Genomic DNA, 15470 nt, shown 5'->3' on the forward strand with positions numbered 1-15470 from the left:
GTATCGATATACTTATACGTTACTATTGGATGCGACTGTCCGTCCCAAGGCCCGTAGATCGTCTGTGCGCCGTTCACCGGCTCTTTTCTCCTTAAGTCGAACGAGTGTGGTTCTTGCGATATTGACGGCCGGCTCGGGCAGTCCAGCAAGCTGGGCAACCTTAAGACCGTGACTATCACGGTTTACGCCAGGTCTCATGAGATGAGAGTAAGAAAAGTAGTCGTCCTGCACAAAACGTCGACCCATGCAACATGCGAGATCCGGCTTGAGACGCACCTCCGTCTCATCTACGTCGGTACAGAAGAAACTGACACCTTCGAAAGGACCTTGACCCCTGCTGTCTTCGGAGCAGTCTAGCATATCGGCCAGCTCGTGAAAATGCGTAGCGAATAATGCGCGACAGCGATTCACAGAGACCAAGTGGTGCACAGCGGCAAACGCGATTGCGAGGCCATCGTCAACTGTCGTACCTCTCCCAACCTCGTCCATGATGACCTATATGTTTAGTCGGTCCATACGCCACACCGGTAGTGATAGATATGCTCACCAGACTCCTCGGCGTAGCTCGACGAAGAATCTCGCTCGTCTCCAGCATCTCCACCATGAAGGTGCTTCGATCACGGAAGAGGTCATCCTTCGCGCCCACCCTGGAGAACACCCTGTCTATGATTCCGATATGAGCAGCGTCTGCCGGAACAAAGGAACCGCTTTGAGCAAGTATCGCTATCAGGGCGGTTTGCCGAAGAAAGGTAGACTTCCCAGCCATGTTTGGGCCGGTGATGATGTGCAGTTGCGAATCATGTGTAAACGACACCGTATTTGGCACGAAGTTACGTCCCGAAGTGAGCAAAGCAAGCTCTACAGTGGGATGACGGCCGTTCGTGACATGTAGGTGATGCTGCGCAGTGTTGGTCAGCTCACCACAATTCATAGCAGGGAAGTAGCTCCCTTACTCCTCTGCCACTGTCGGTCTTACGAAGTTCATCTCGGTAGCGAGCATTGCAAAGGCAAGCGTCACGTCAAGCTCGTCAATGATGCGGGCATTGGATCGCAGACGCCCGGCATGTACATTGACCTGCATAGAGCCTTGTTGAATATAGCCACCACAAGAAAACAGTCTGAACACTCACTTCCTCGCGCAGCATCTCAAACGCCTCCTTCTCAGCCGTATAAATGGCAGTGACCGTATTCATGATATCAGTACCCAGCGCCGACCACTCCTGAAGGCATAAGTTAACAACGATTCAAAGGCTGAGATCACTGTACAAACTCTGAAGAAGAATGTGTTCGTGCTGCCGCTCTCTGAGATCGGCACAAAGAGATCGGATGCCTTCAGTTTTCCCGAATCCCGTTTTCCTCTCCCAATGTGTACGTGCATACCATATCCGGGGGACGACCGAAGGGTGAGCGAAGGAGCATCTGTAGAGAGGACTCCGTTTCCGCTATGCAATGCCCTGAGTTTGGACTGAACGTACTGTACTCCGACTGCAAGCGTCGTTCCAACTGCTCTCTACTTTGATGCAAGTCTGTAGGGTAGTATGGAGCTGGAGAAGCTGCGGCGAAAAGCTAGCAGGCCTGTCAATCACCGCTAGATGGAGCGAGTTAGGAAGGTGACCTTGGTTCGATAGTCCATTTCAAGTTTCCAAAGCCTTGTCCCACATTTAGCACGCCGGATAACGCGTCGAGGATACTGCCGGTGTCTTCGCTGTCTACCACTTCGGGGCCTTCTGCGACCTCCCCGCCTGAGGTCGGCATAGCTTTCTGTATTACGGTGACCAGATGCCATAGATCATGCATCCCGTGCAGGAGGGCATCTATGCTCGTCCATTCTGCCTCGACAACGATGCCTCGCTCCCGCTGTTCCATGGTCTTTTCGAGTTCCACACGCTGTCTGATACTGGTCCACGTTCGAACGGTGCTGCAGATTGCCGCCAAGTCGCTCGGATGTCCGCGCCCGAGCAAGAACCTTTGCGCTATGCGGGTTGTGTCTTCAATGTCACCAAGCAGTTGTAACAGATCTTCACGAACGTAAGGACGAGCATGGAAGAAAGCCACCAGAGATTGGCGGGCAGTGATCTCACGCAGAGATGTGCTAGGAGAACCTACATATAGTTCAGCGGTGTTGCGCATTCGTGAACACGGTAACATCACTCACATAACCATCGTGCGAGTAAACGAGTTCCACCAGTAGTGACAGTACGCTTGACAACGCTTATAAGGCTCCCAGTTGTGCCGCCGTCGCTAAGGCCTTCCCGTATTTCGAGAGCTTTGATGGTATGCGAGTCGATTTGCATTCTTCCCATAGTAGTCTCTCTGCTCGGTGAAGAGAGTAGAGGCATGTGTTCCAGTAAATTCGCTTGCATGAAAGCCGTTAACAAGTTGACTGCTCGCGTCTCGGACTCTGTAACGGTCGATACCGCGGTCTCGCCGCCCAAGTGAGAGACAACATCATCGGTCCCGTCGGTACCTTCTGGTAGGATTGGCAGCCCCGCGGGGTTAGGCACTGTGAAGTACGAGACAAATAGACCTTCCTCATCGACAGCAGACCTAACACGGCGATCTTCCTCCGTTTCAGTCTCTTCGCCCAGAATCACTTCTCGAGGGCTGATGCGGACGAGTTCGTCCCGCAGACCCTCAGGAGAGGTTGTCTTGGTGAAGAACTCCCCTGTGGACACGTCTATCCAAGCAAGGCCTACACGTCCTGACTGGTCGTCTTCTGCAGGAACTGGGGTTGCCCCGGGACGGCCGATCGCAAGCAGGTAGTTGTTCTCATATGGGTTGAGGAAGGGCTCGTCGATGAGAGTCCCCGGTGTCACAATACGAACGACACGTCTGTCGAAACCCGCCTTCGCGCCAAGCTGTGGATTGCGAGGGAACTCTTCGCACATCGCAACGAAACGCTTTTGATTTTGAACGAGGATCTTGAGATACTTGTCCAGGTGCATGAGCGGAAAACCGCACATCCATATGCGTTCCCCATCCCACGTTCTCTGCGTCAATTTGATATTGAGCAAGCGAGACACGTCTTTCGCTTGGTCAAAATACGACTGGAAGGGACAGGGTCTGTGAGCGCGATGAATGTAACACAACGAGCCGGCCTACTTCGTAGAATTGACCGACACGAGTCAAAAGGATGCAATGTGGAAATCGCCGCAAATTATCAAGAATTCCGGTGGCAAGCAGATTTCTGGGCCGACGAGTGCTAGTGTTCAGTCTGAAAGATGGTCAGAATGAACGAGAGAAGACAACGTGAGCGAATGCAATACCTAGAGTGTCGATGTCCGTTGTTGCACTGTTCGTTCTTCGTTTCCGACGAGGCTTCGCCGGCGGAGTGGGTTGTGCAGATGCATCTTTACTCTCAGTGTCGGTGGCCATATCATGCTTACGACCGTCAGCCGTTTCCTCATCCTCACGGCAAGGCGAGTTGAATTTATGAGAGGCTTCATCAGCGACGGCTACTCGCAGTACACATAAAGATTCACATGAACAATAAGTTTCATTGAATGTCAGATGTGATAAACAGCGCACGTATCAAGCTACTATGAATACCACTTGAGTCTACCCGCCTGTCGTCCTTGAGACCTCCGTGCCATTCCTCGAGTGGTGAGGATGTAGATGAGCGTGGATTCGGTAGTTCACAGTACTTCTTCCTAGTAACAACACGTTTCTTGCGCGGCTTCGCAAGTGCTTCCGACGCGTCTCTGTCTGCACAGAGCGAAGCAGTTGTCCTTAGATTTCGAGTCCAATGAGCGACTTGTTGGTATGCCTGGCAATTGCGGCTAGCGCGCTGCAGAAAGAGCATAAGCTCTCTCAAAGAAAGCACTAGATTATAGGTCCAATTCGGGTTTCCGAAGAGACGAGGATGGCAGCAAGGAGTCGAGGACAAGCGAGAGAGCGGAGGCGAGGCGGATGAGGCCTTTGCGAGAAAGGCGCCTGCCGCCACCGTCTGTTCGCGTTGCATGGGCGGAGTTTCAAGTTCCAAACTTCGCCTCGTCGCTCTTGCCTCGACGACCAAAAAGCAGCAGTTCGCCTCGACGCACATTCCCCCGCCCACAACATGTCTTTCGCCGGCAGACGCAGAGGAAACAAGGTCAAGAAGGGTGTCCAGTTCACCGTCATGGTGGTCGGTCAGTCCTTTCGCGTTACTTACTGCCCAAGGAGTGCCAGCGCTCACTGTTGCTTGGGTGTGCTTGACGCGTCGGTGCGGTATGGCTGTCTATCGTTATGGCTGTAGGTGCCTCTGGTACTGGACGCACGACATTCGTGAACACCCTGTGCGAGTCTGAGGTCCTGCCGCACAAGGTCTGCGACAGCCCGGAGACTGCGCATGTTGAGGAGGGTATCAGGATCAAGCCCGTCAACGTCGGTACGTCTGCCATTTCGCTGCCTTTCACCTGCCTCCGGCAATGCTGACGTGTGTCGGATGCAGAGCTGGAAGAGGATGGTGTTCGCATTGCCCTCACCATCGTTGACACCCCTGGATTCGGCGATAACATCGACAATGAGTTCGCGTACGATTCCTCGGACTCACAAGCTGGAATGTTGCTGATGACGGACAACTGCCATAGCTTTCAGGAGATTGTGGGCCACCTGGAGCGCCAATACGACGACATTCTCGCTGAGGAGTCCCGTATCAGGCGTAACCCGCGCTTTCGCGACAACAGGGTTCACGCCCTACTGTACTTCATCCCTCCCACTGGGCACTCGTACGTGTCATACCTGCTCCGGCGTGCGCCGTATTGAATTTGATCATCTACAGCCTGCGTGAGATGGATATCGAGCTGATGCGCCGGCTCTCTCCTCGTGTCAATGTCATTCCGGTCATTGGCAAGGCCGACTCACTCACTCCCAGTGAGCTCCGCGGGTTTAAGAAGCGGGTACGTGGCAGCCATCACCGAGGTCGCTACCGTGATCTCAGAGAATGGCTCGCAGATCATGGAGGACATTGAGTACTACGATATCCCCGTTTACAACTTCCCGTATGACGTTGAGGAGGATGACGAGGACACCATCCAAGACAACAGCGAACTTCGCGTGAGTTATATCTCTGTTGAACGTTAAGTCTACTCCATGCCGAGTGACGTATCCGCTTTGTAGGCCATGATGCCCTTCTCTATCGTCGGATCAGAGGAAGAGGTCGAGATTGACGGCCAGCTCGTCCGCGCCAGGATCTACCCTTGGGGTATCGTCGAGGTCGACAACCCGAAGCACTCTGACTTCAGCCGTCTCCGGGGTGCTCTCCTCAAGTACGTTATCTAGTCATCCTGACAGTGGTGCAAACAGATGCTGACGCACCTCAAGCACCCATTTGGCTGACCTCAAGGCGTTGACCCACGATGTCCTGTACGAAACCTACCGTACCGAGAAGCTCTCGAGGACGGTTCATTCGGATACGCAGTATGTTCTCGTCTACGTTGCAGGGGCTGTGCGATTTAACGATGGGATATTCACAGGGATTCATCCATCCTTCCCGAGGAATTGGCCACACAGAGCGTGCGTCTCAAGGAGGAGCAGCTCCGTCGGGAGGAGGAGAAGGTCGGTTACGTTGCGAAACAAGATACAGTTTCACAGCCTGATGTCATGTGTCCTCTAGCTTCGCGAGATCGAGCTTCGGGTGCAGCGCGAGATCAACGAGAAGAGGCAGGAACTGTTGGCGAAGGAGGAATCGCTCAGGTGCGTTCACATCGTTGTTGCACCGGCGAACTTCGCGATTGATGCATCTCAATCTATAGAAACCTCGAGAGTCGACTGGCTGCCCAGGGTTCGCAATCGGAGTTCCGCGAGTGAAGTCTTGCGCCATCATGATGCCCGGGCGAAAAGCGGGACAGAGAGCCAGTATACCCCTCTTGTCAAGACTGCCTAAGTTGTCTCGTCTAACCTCCTTCGCGCACGGTTTCTATCTGGGGTTAGCATTCGGATAATCTGTTGTGTTTCAATGTTCGCTTCAGGCTTGCTTCTCTTCGTCGTCGGTCCTTCTAGCGCTTATTCCCGACCCCAAGTACTCTCTCGCGTTGTCGGCCGTAATACGTGATTACTCGCTCGTTTGGATATTCGTATGCTTAATAACATCACCTGCGGCCTGAATGTGCCCTCATGCGTGCTGTGAAGCCGTATTGGAAGATAGGGGCTGGATGGCGTATACTGGTGCGAGGATCGGAATTGCGGGGTGATGATGATCGTGCGAGCAATAATAAAGCCACTTACTCCCGGGTGATCGGCAGATCCGGACATGGCCATTTGGTGTGATCATCTTCGTCCTGGTGGCGTCGCTGCGTAGTGTCTGAGTGAACATCATTCCGGGCACCGGGTGCTGTTCATCATCCCACGAAACCGTCCGGGCGTGCGGGCGTGCTGTCGAGACGTGTACGGCGGTGCGCTGGGGACCCCTGGCTCTGAGTGTTGTGGTATGCCAGTACAGCGCAATAAAAGGTTGTGTGTGAGATCGAGGCTCGGTAGGGGCGGGCTGGGCTGGTAAAGTGGCTCTCCACGGATTAGGACTCCGCCGCCGCCTTCCAAAGAAGGAAGCGAGGACGGCTCGGCCTGGTGGCTTCACAGGCCGCCTGCATTCACGTCTGATCAACGTCTCCCACTCCTCTTCACCCGCCCCGCCGCCCTCGTCCCCGTCCTCACCGTTCTCCTCGTCGCCGCCCAGCTCCCGCAGCAGCGACCTGCGGTCGCGTGCCTCATATCTTGCCGAGATAACGCTGCGTTCGAGCGCTTCAACTGCTACCATTCCCGGCCAATTCCCGGCCGCTACGACCGACGCTCCTGTTCTCGGCGCAGTCCCAGGGTTGGCATTCCTGAAGCGCTGCTCAGTACAGTTGGACTTTGCTTGACTTGGTGGATTCACCGTCTCTCCTGCTGTGCCACAATCACCTCGGCGACCCTCTGCTAGACCAAAACAAGTCGCTGTATTGTTGAACAAGGACACCTCCCTCGTCTGCCCCGCTGGGCAAGCAGCACCCCTTCCTCACGCTGGCGACATCACCTCCTAGTGCTCTCCCACTCCCCCTTCAACTGAGTCCTTGCTATGGAGCTTGATTACCAGACACAACCCATCCCCATCATGCACCAATCGCGTGCTTGGCAGGATCAGGACGCCATGGGGGGCACCGTTCCCGCCTCGACATCGACCTTCGTATCCCGACGCCGTTCAGTGATGAACCATGCCCCGCCGCCCGGTCCCCCACCGTCACAACCCATCCCAAGCGTACCTGCGCTCCCCATGGCGCAGTACGGGATGTATGACAGGGTCACAGACGCGTACGAGTATGACAACGGTACGAGCTCTCAGGTCCATGCGTATTCGCGTCCGTCCGGCTCGCCCAATCTTGCTGCCATTGCGTCATACTCGCAAGCACGGTTGGCAGCAGCGTCGAGCTCAGGTCCTCCGCCTCCGCTCAGCGCGTCGTCGTCGTCAGATAATCTGTCCGACCCGCCCCCTCGCTCGATGCTCCGTGCCAACATCCCGCCAAGACAGCCATCGTCCACTTCACATGATATTGTCCCGGACCGCTTGTTGCTGAGCCCTCCAGATTCTCGTCCGTCAGAGTCAAAACCTTCATCAAGACGCGCTCTGACCAAGGCGCTGGAGCTAGCAAGGGAGGCTGTCCGTCTGGATTCCAGCAATGATGACCCCTACGCGGCAGTGGTCGCGTATGGGCAGAGTGTTGCGTTGCTCAGCCAGGTGATGGAGCGCGTCATGCGCGGGGAAGACAGCACGGAGTCTTACAGGAAACAGAACGGCAGGCGGAGAAGCGTAGTAGCGCAAGAAGAGGAAGTTCGACGACTCAAGTCTATAGTGGGTGCTTCATTAGTGTGTAGCCGTGGTTATAGCTCACCTTGGTATCTCATTCGCGCAGCATGACACATACGCTGACCGGATGAATATCCTCAGCTCAATTTACAGTATACCACTGCCTCAGTATTCCCCACCGTCCATACATTCCTCCACCCTCTCACAATCTTCCAACTCGACGCGACCGTCTTCCCCTGCCTCAACGTCTCCCACGTCTGACTCGTCAGAGTCTGGACTTATCCATGCCTCGGCGCGGCGCCGCAGTCGAGATGCGCCTCGTCATTCGGGAGATACTGTGCGACTAGAGGACGACGACGAACTCAGTGCTGAGGACGCAATTGGCACGGCGCTCTCCACGTCCACGACAGTGACTACGGGTGGTCGCGTACCATCTGCTAGTTCACCCTCAGCGCATCCGTACGCGGCTTCAGCAGCCTCGAGTGCAGCCGCGCGTACTTCTACTGTCCCTGCAGTGCGATCTCGACCCCGAGCCTCATCAATACTACCCCCTCCAGCTCCTCCTCCAACCACTACCCTTCCACCCACTCCACCTGGACCGCCGGCTGAGCCGGTAGGAACATCACATCTACTAGGCGCGCCAGAAACGGGGCGATTGAGGGGCAGCTCTGTTAGTCACTCACGAAATAACTCCGGTAGTCGCTTATCGGCTCTGCGAGAAGAGAGACGCGAGGACGGCCTGCCTTCGTCCGATCATACACATGGTGAAGACCCTACTCGTTCGCGTTCGAGGACAGCCTTGTACCCCCATGACATTCACCCACTACCTCCTTTGCCCGTGCCGTCGTCGCCGGACGTTGCTTCTACGCCTCGCATTCATGGCGCGACGAACGGACAGGCGTCAGAGCCTGCATCTCCACATGCGAGCTCGCATTTCACAACGCCAAGACCAAGGGGCGGGTCGACCTTCTCGACGCGTTCAGAGGCCACGCCGACGAAGATGCCACCGAATTTGATCAACACCTCGCCGAACTTGGGCACCATCTCTCAACGGCGGGGCAAGACCTCAGCGCCGCCCTCATCGACGACTTCGTCATCACCGACGGACTCGACTATGTCGGCCGCGTCTGTGTCTAACATGGCCCGCCTGGCGACAGGAACGCTTCCTGCGAGCACAGTTTCCAGCTTGGGCATGGCTGGTCGGAACCGAGCTTCTTCACAGCCCGGCAGGCGACCTTCCGTCGCAGGGCCTACCTCCTACTTCCCACCTGGCGCAACCGCCGTGCCTAGCACTGCGCCCATCCCGCGGAAGGCGTCGATACCGTCTTCGCGTCTCAATCCGAACGCACCCCCCGCGATCTCTATCAACACGGCGCTGATGTCACCGCCATTGGGAGCTATGGCGCCTCTTGTTCCCCCTCCGCCAATACCGTACACTAACATTCCCAATGCTCCCTTGTCTCCCCTCCCTTCATTGGCGCCCCCCGATCCAGTGCGCAAGCCCTACCACATGATGACCCTCCTCCGGCAGACGATGGTCTCCAAGACCGGTGGGTATATTACGAGGCGACTGCACGTCCCGCAAGAGGTCTGGTCGCAGGGCGGCGCGAAGCTGACGAATATACCGGAGAAGATCCGCGTCGTCGAGGTGCTCTGTTCCTCGCTCGAGGAGCTGCAGCACTGGAGCGTGGAATACTTCGGCGCGGGGAGCGTGAGCAGCGGGATGGTGCTCGGGATCGGGAGCATTGGCCGCCGCGAGGGCGAGGGGTGGTCGACGAAGATGGAGGAGTTCGCGAACGTGTGCGACGGCGTCGTGGGCAGCTTTGGCAAGAAGCTCGGTGTCGGCGAGGGCTTCGTCATGAAAAAGAACAGCGGCGTAAGTGTGACATGTTACGGCATGTACATGTGTATTGATGTCATATTGACTGCAGGTGACTTCATGGGGCGGCAAGCTCACCCGACAGTTCGACAAATTCACGAATGGCAAGAAGTACGTAAAAACCTTGTCTTCATGTTAGATCGCGCCGCTAACGCCGACGCTAGCCTGGACTCCCCTGCTTCCTACGTGCAAGGCCTGTCGAAGCTGTTTCAGATCGTTCAGATCCTGGACGAACACACGAAGGCCGCCACCTCTGTACCGCCTGCACCCCTCTATGCAGGGTTCCCTGTAGACATCCGGCAAGGCCTCGAGTACAAGCTCCGTCATGCCTCTGAGTTCTTCGCGAAAGTCGTCCTCACGTTCGTCATCGGGGACATGTCGCTCCTCCTCGACAAGTACGTGAAGAAGTGCGAGAAGTGGCTCGCGGAGTGAGGCGTGCCATGGATGAAAGCGGCCACCGGGAGGTCAGGCCTCTGGTGGTATACGGGGTGTGTAATATTATTCGTGCAAGCCAGGCAGTCAAGAAGATTTCCACCGCATTGTAACAATATGCTTCAAGATTAGATTTCCCCATCTTTCCTCCCATCTGGTGTCTCTGCACTTTTCGTTCACCCGTCTCTTTCTGTTCGGTGGATCCTGTCACATAGTAATATATCTTCAGTCGACCATCTTTATTACCCCTGCCGCCTTCTTCTGTATAAATTGGGCCTTTGCGGTGCAATAATCCTGGCTTGTAAAGTTACCCCGTACATACCTGCTAATAGTACATATCCGCGAGCGGATCGCAAGTGCACACACCGGAAGGGGGCCTTTGCGCTGACGAATTGGATGCATTCACACATATCCCAAAATGAGGTGAAAAGGTATACAACAGAATAAGCCAAACAGGTCAGTGTCTCTTTGCATGCGGTACACAGATGAGAAGTCTGAATGATGGAAGTGGATGGCCTTTGGAAGTGGATGATGGTCGTTGGCATGGGTTACAGGTGGTTATAAGCATGAGCTTAGGGAAGACACTTGGGGGACGAGGGTAGGACTACATGGTCTGGGAAGGATATAAATTTATACAGTCCGGCATGCTATGCATGCATCACCGAGACACCTAGATGGCAGCGGAGTGTGCGTTCGCATGGGTGTGGGTATGTATGATGGGGAATGGTACAATCTGTGGTATAGATTCGGGCTCAGGCGTTGGCTCTTTGCCGCGTAGTCTGCTGATGATGCGCAAGCGCAAGACTGCGACACAGAGGTCGTCAGTGACGGTGAAAGGGTGCAGCGTCGCACGACGTACTGTATCAAGACGAGCGTTCTCGTCCGCGATCTCATCGTCCGAGTCAGCCAAAGGGTCGGTGGTCATAACGACGTGCCATGCCTCTGTCGACAGATTCGTCACTATAACGTTCGCGCAAGACTGACGTGGATTGATGCATACGATCAAGCATAGAGTGCTGGTTCTCCGGCGGGCGCGGAGCCGCCGGCGGCGGTCTCTCGTACACGGGCGAGTGGTGGGGAGCATATGTGTACACCGGGCGGGGCGGTGGCGGGGCGGGCGGTGGCGCATACGACTGGTAGATGTATGGATTCTCCCTTGGGTGCGGATGCGGCAACGGCTCAGGAAATGTGTGAGTGCGGGCGCGCGTCCGGGTCGGCCTGCCGCCGTTCGACGGTGGCGGACCAGGGCTTGATTGTCGCCGTGGGTAGGGATCCGCGAAGTGTCGCGGGTCACGGATGTCTGAGAATAGATCCGGTATCGACGGCAGACGTTCTGTTCGAGGCGGCGGTGGGAGAGATGGCGAAGGGAAGCGTTCTCTGGCCTGGCTCAAGGATGGAGGTGGTAACGAGGGAGAGGGCCGGCGTGGTGGCCGTTCGCTCCACGGAGACTGCGGCTGTCTTTGGTACGGCTCGGGAGAATAACGGTGCGCTATTAGAGTATGGTGCGTCAGCGTACGTGCACAATGTGATACATGTCAAGCACCGTCAACGGACCTTCGGGAGCATCTTGCAGCATGGGCGGCAACGAAATGAAGCTCTCCGCGGGAGACGCCTCCCGCTCGCGCTCCTTATCTCTACTACTTGGGCCTGCCATACTCGACGACTCGGCATGTTCCGCGGCCTCCGCCTGCCCCGAGACCTACCCCTCGGTGCACCTCTGCCTCTGCCCTTGGGTTCGCTGCTGTCGTCCATAGGTTCTCCGTCGTCTTCTTGTGCCTTCTTCGCCATGAAAGTTCGGCGCTGCTCCGTCATGCTTTCACCCCAAGCACGTTCGTCCGGAGGATCGACGTTCTCCAGCGCCGCCTCTTCCTCCGACAGCATGACGAGAGCCGGTATTTTATCCGGGTTTGTGCTCGCATAGCCTTGCGAGAAGGGGTTGGGCGACCCATGCTCGTGATAGTGAAAGCAGAGCCACAGGAACGCGAGTGCGCGTGAGGCGGAAGAAACGGGAACGGGCGTGAAGAAGTCGAGAAAGTCAAGGTTCGCGCTCGGCCCGAAGTGCGTCCTGGCAACTGCCTAGTGTGCCAGAAGAGGAAGGGGACGATCAGCACTTACGGCCGGCTCATGCGGAACGCGAGCGAGGGGGGCACTTACGCCAGCATGGATGGAGAACGTGAAGATGAGGTTCACGATGCTCGTCGGCGGCACCTGACCTGACCGCTAGTGATCCAAACTGTCAGTGTCACTCGTGAGCGATAGTTCTTTATGGTCACTGACGGAGCGCGCCTGCACGTCTGCAGGGGAGAGGAGGGAGCCCTGGGGCTCGGTGTCGAGGTAGCACGATTTGAGGATGTTCTTTATCCGAGGGGCGTCCTGCAGATTGCCGTTGGTCTTCTGGAGGGAGGGGACGGGGTGGTACGTGCGCAGTGCGGTACGCATCTCTGGGAAGACTGTTGACAAAGGGACGTCAATGAGGATCGATTGGCAGAGCGGTCGACTACGTGAGTTGGGTCGTTCAGAGACATCGTGCGGCCATCGCAGAGCCAAAGTCGCGCGAGTGGCGATTGCGTGAATTTAGGGAGTGCCAGTGACAGCCCCTATTAGAGATACGTAGGAGATCGCAGGCAGGGTGCCGTATACTTACAGGCCATGGTGGTATTTATGCGACCGACGTTGGAAAGGAGGGACATCTTCGCGAACTCGTCGCCAAAGTCGGGGGACTCCATTATTTTCTCCCTGGCGGCCTTTGAGCAGCGGGGCGAGTGGAGGAGGCAGTTGATGTAGAGGTCGCGGAAGGTAACGAGCGTCCTGGGCGGGTCGCCATGGATTGTCCTGTACGGATCGGTAAATGCGGCCTGGGTGTTTGAGAATATGTAGTTGAGGAGGTCGTGCTGGAGGTCGGCACGCGTGAGGGGCTCTCCATCGAGGTGCTTGACCGCGAGCGTCTTCCTGCTGGTCGTCTGGGAGCTGTAAATATGAGTGTGAGCGTCGTGTCGCACGTCGGCGGAGAGGGGGGAGGCGGGGGACGCACGCGGTGTTGGGCATGAAGCCTGTGGGCGGGGGATGAGGAGGCGGGGGGAGGGCAGCAGCCACATTCCTTACGGCACCGCCCGATGCGTACATTATCCCGATCGAATCTCATAGCTGCACGCTCGCAGATCCCGCTCCCATCACTCCCCGCCCAACCCCCGCCCTCCTCGCTTGCCCGCCAACCACCCGCCGCCGCCGCCGCCCCCGTCGTCGTCCACGTCTGGCGGGCATGCGTATGCCCGGCATGCTGGGGCGAAGATGCGGGGCATTGGGCTCCACGCCGACCCTTCACGTAATGCGTCATACCTGAGCAACTTCACGCCGCCGCTGCGTTATATAGTGAGCTCGACCGCGACGCATGTCTCCAACGCACAACCTCCCTCCTTTGTCGCCAAAATAATCTCACGACTCTACAAACGGCGACTGTTCAGCAACATGTCCAGCGCCCAGAAGCAAAAGGCACTCTTGCAGAGCCACACTTACCCTCTCTCCTTCGACCCCAAGACGTACGACCCGCTGCTGTCCGCCATCGGTACGTGCGGTGCTGGTCAAAGTAGACGCAACGTAGACTGAAGCATGGCGACTGCACTTGGCAGGAAACGCGCAGGTTGTCCTAATCGGCGACGGCTCCCATGGGACGTTCGAGTTCTACGAGCATCGAGCGAACCTCACCAAGCGCTTGATCGAAGAGAAGGGGTTCACTGCGGTAGCTGTTGAAGCTGACTGGCCGGACGCCTTCCGCGTCAACAGGTGCGCCGCCGCCACTTGCATTTGATGCGCCTCCACCAATTCGGCGCCGCCCATAGGTACATCCACGGTGGCAATCTCAGAAATGGTGTCATTCAAGATGCTCGGGATGCCTTAGCGGACTTCGAGAGGTAAGCAATTCTTGTTGGATATCCGCTGCTAGATGTGCGACTGAGACTTCGCTCAGATTCCCCAAGTGGATGTGGAAGAACGAAGTTATGCCCGGGTTCATACAGTACATGCGGGACCACAACGACCGCATCATGCGGGAGACCAGCGATCCATACAACAAGGTTTCCTTCTTCGGCATGGACCTCTACTCCCTGAACCGCTCGGCGGACGAGGTTATCAGGTATCTCGAGACCGTGGACCCTGAGGGTGCTAAAGCGGCTAGGAAGAAGTACGTCCCGGTGTTTGAATTGTGCGTGTGCCATGTGCTTATGTAGGCATAGATATAACTGCTTTGAGCGATTCGGCGAAGATACCACGCGCTATGCGTACGAGACACAGTTTGGTCTCAAAAAGGTTCGTGCCTTTCGAGTTGCTCCGTCCGACCACACGCTGATGACTCGCTTCTGTAGGATTGCCACCGGGAAGTTATCCTAAATCTGCGCAACCTCCTCCACAACCGGAAGAAGTACATCGAGGAGCAGGGTCAAGCGGACGGCCATCCGGACGAGCAGCACTTCGTCGCAGAGATGAACGCGCTCGTCGTGCGGGATGCTGAGGAATACTACCGCACGATGATGTCGGAGGACACGCTGAGCTGGAACCTGCGAGACGACCACTTCGCGCGGACGCTGCGCAAGGTCGCTGACCATCTGGGCGACGGCACAGGCCGGAAGGCAAAGATTGTTGTCTGGGCACATAATTCACACATCGGCGACGCGAGGGCGACGGATATGGGTCGCAGGAGAGGTTAGTTTCACTCTTAAGCGTTTGTGTCGCGTTGCTCAATATAGCCATCTGGCAGGTGAAATCAATGTTGGACAGCGTTGCCGTGAAATTTTTGGCGCGGACAACGTCTTCAACGTCGGCTTCCTGACCAACAGAGGTACTGTTACCGCGGCGTACGAGTGGGACGACCCCCCGCGCATCCACCGCATGAACCCCCGATCGAGCCTTCCATTGAGCGAGTGTTCGACGAATGGGCATCCGGCGACTGCTTCGTCATCACGCACAAGATCGAAAACACGCCGAATGGGAATGAGAAGCAGGAGATGTCCCCGGAGCTCTCTGAGTGAGTGATCCTTCCCTTCCCTTCCGCGCCACGCACCGCTGACGTTGGCTGGTTCACACACAGCTTCCTCAATCGCCCGCGCTACGAGCGGTTCATCGGCGTGATCTATCGCAAGGACACCGAGGTACCATCCCACTATTCGAAGTGCAGTGTCGCGGATCAGTACGACGCGGTTGCGCACATCCGGGAGTCGAGGGGCATTCGGCCCTCGAGCGGGAGGAGGACAACCAGCGGGTGGATGGGGATGTCGTGGAGACATATCCGTTTGGGGAGTAATGCTGCTGAGGCGGCGTAGATGGGTGTGGCGCGGTATGGCGGAGAAAACAGCAGCGGCAGAGATGGACATGGCATAGCATGCAGTGTATTTTTGGCCGACATCACTTTGT

General features: G+C 56.6%; 5 protein-coding genes across 5 annotated transcripts; 3 read left to right on the forward strand and 2 right to left on the reverse strand.

Moving 5' to 3' along the window:
• Window positions 1-12: 12 nt before the first annotated feature.
• On the reverse strand, window positions 13-4119 carry B0H18DRAFT_1081686 (muts domain V-domain-containing protein; the record flags this gene model as incomplete). The annotated part of the gene is made up of 11 exons (XM_048031427.1): window positions 13-225; window positions 277-495; window positions 548-898; window positions 965-1075; window positions 1131-1220; window positions 1271-1419; window positions 1476-1513; window positions 1616-2102; window positions 2156-3047; window positions 3103-3214; window positions 4055-4119. 11 exons carry the CDS (start codon window positions 4117-4119, stop codon window positions 13-15), a joined length of 2727 nt encoding a protein of 908 aa, XP_047900611.1.
• B0H18DRAFT_971048 (Septin-domain-containing protein) lies at window positions 3991-6403 on the forward strand. The gene is made up of 10 exons (XM_048043754.1): window positions 3991-4127; window positions 4235-4366; window positions 4430-4511; window positions 4569-4706; window positions 4760-4877; window positions 4933-5034; window positions 5098-5246; window positions 5302-5397; window positions 5454-5673; window positions 5733-6403. The coding sequence occupies exons 1-10, from the start codon at window positions 4058-4060 to the stop codon at window positions 5919-5921; spliced, it is 1296 nt and encodes a 431-aa protein (XP_047900612.1). The 5' UTR covers window positions 3991-4057; the 3' UTR covers window positions 5922-6403.
• A 627-nt stretch (window positions 6404-7030) lies between these two features.
• B0H18DRAFT_867685 (uncharacterized protein) lies at window positions 7031-10067 on the forward strand (the record flags this gene model as incomplete). Its single annotated transcript, XM_048039878.1, has 4 exons — window positions 7031-7801; window positions 7863-9632; window positions 9688-9746; window positions 9800-10067. 4 exons carry the CDS (start codon window positions 7031-7033, stop codon window positions 10065-10067), a joined length of 2868 nt encoding a protein of 955 aa, XP_047900613.1.
• Window positions 10068-10737: 670 nt separating this feature from the next.
• B0H18DRAFT_1081689 (uncharacterized protein) lies at window positions 10738-13112 on the reverse strand (the record flags this gene model as incomplete). Its single annotated transcript, XM_048031428.1, has 9 exons — window positions 10738-10871; window positions 10923-11027; window positions 11068-11521; window positions 11611-11714; window positions 11771-12143; window positions 12222-12287; window positions 12345-12517; window positions 12712-13034; window positions 13099-13112. 9 exons carry the CDS (start codon window positions 13110-13112, stop codon window positions 10738-10740), a joined length of 1746 nt encoding a protein of 581 aa, XP_047900614.1.
• A 420-nt stretch (window positions 13113-13532) lies between these two features.
• Window positions 13533-15379, forward strand: B0H18DRAFT_1113351 (uncharacterized protein; the record flags this gene model as incomplete). The annotated part of the gene is made up of 9 exons (XM_048032935.1): window positions 13533-13629; window positions 13694-13847; window positions 13904-13975; window positions 14032-14244; window positions 14297-14369; window positions 14426-14762; window positions 14818-14903; window positions 14966-15084; window positions 15148-15379. 9 exons carry the CDS (start codon window positions 13533-13535, stop codon window positions 15377-15379), a joined length of 1383 nt encoding a protein of 460 aa, XP_047900615.1.
• Between the last annotated feature and the right edge of the window lie 91 nt (window positions 15380-15470).

This window comes from Fomitopsis serialis (genome assembly GCF_022376445.1).
Source record: "Fomitopsis serialis strain Sig1Antser10 chromosome Unknown B0H18scaffold_2, whole genome shotgun sequence".
NCBI classification, from domain to species: Eukaryota; Fungi; Basidiomycota; class Agaricomycetes; order Polyporales; family Fomitopsidaceae; genus Fomitopsis; species Fomitopsis serialis.

Bases quoted from the DNA above. Each gene is read 5' to 3' on its own strand.
- B0H18DRAFT_971048 (XM_048043754.1), top strand. From the start codon at position 4,058: ATGTCTTTCGCCGGCAGACGCAGAGGAAACAAGGTCAAGAAGGGTGTC. The intron at 4,128-4,234 runs GTCAGTCCTTTC...TTATGGCTGTAG, and splicing joins GTTCACCGTCATGGTGGTCG to GTGCCTCTGGTACTGGACGC. The intron at 5,035-5,097 runs GTGAGTTATATC...TCCGCTTTGTAG, and splicing joins AAGACAACAGCGAACTTCGC to GCCATGATGCCCTTCTCTAT.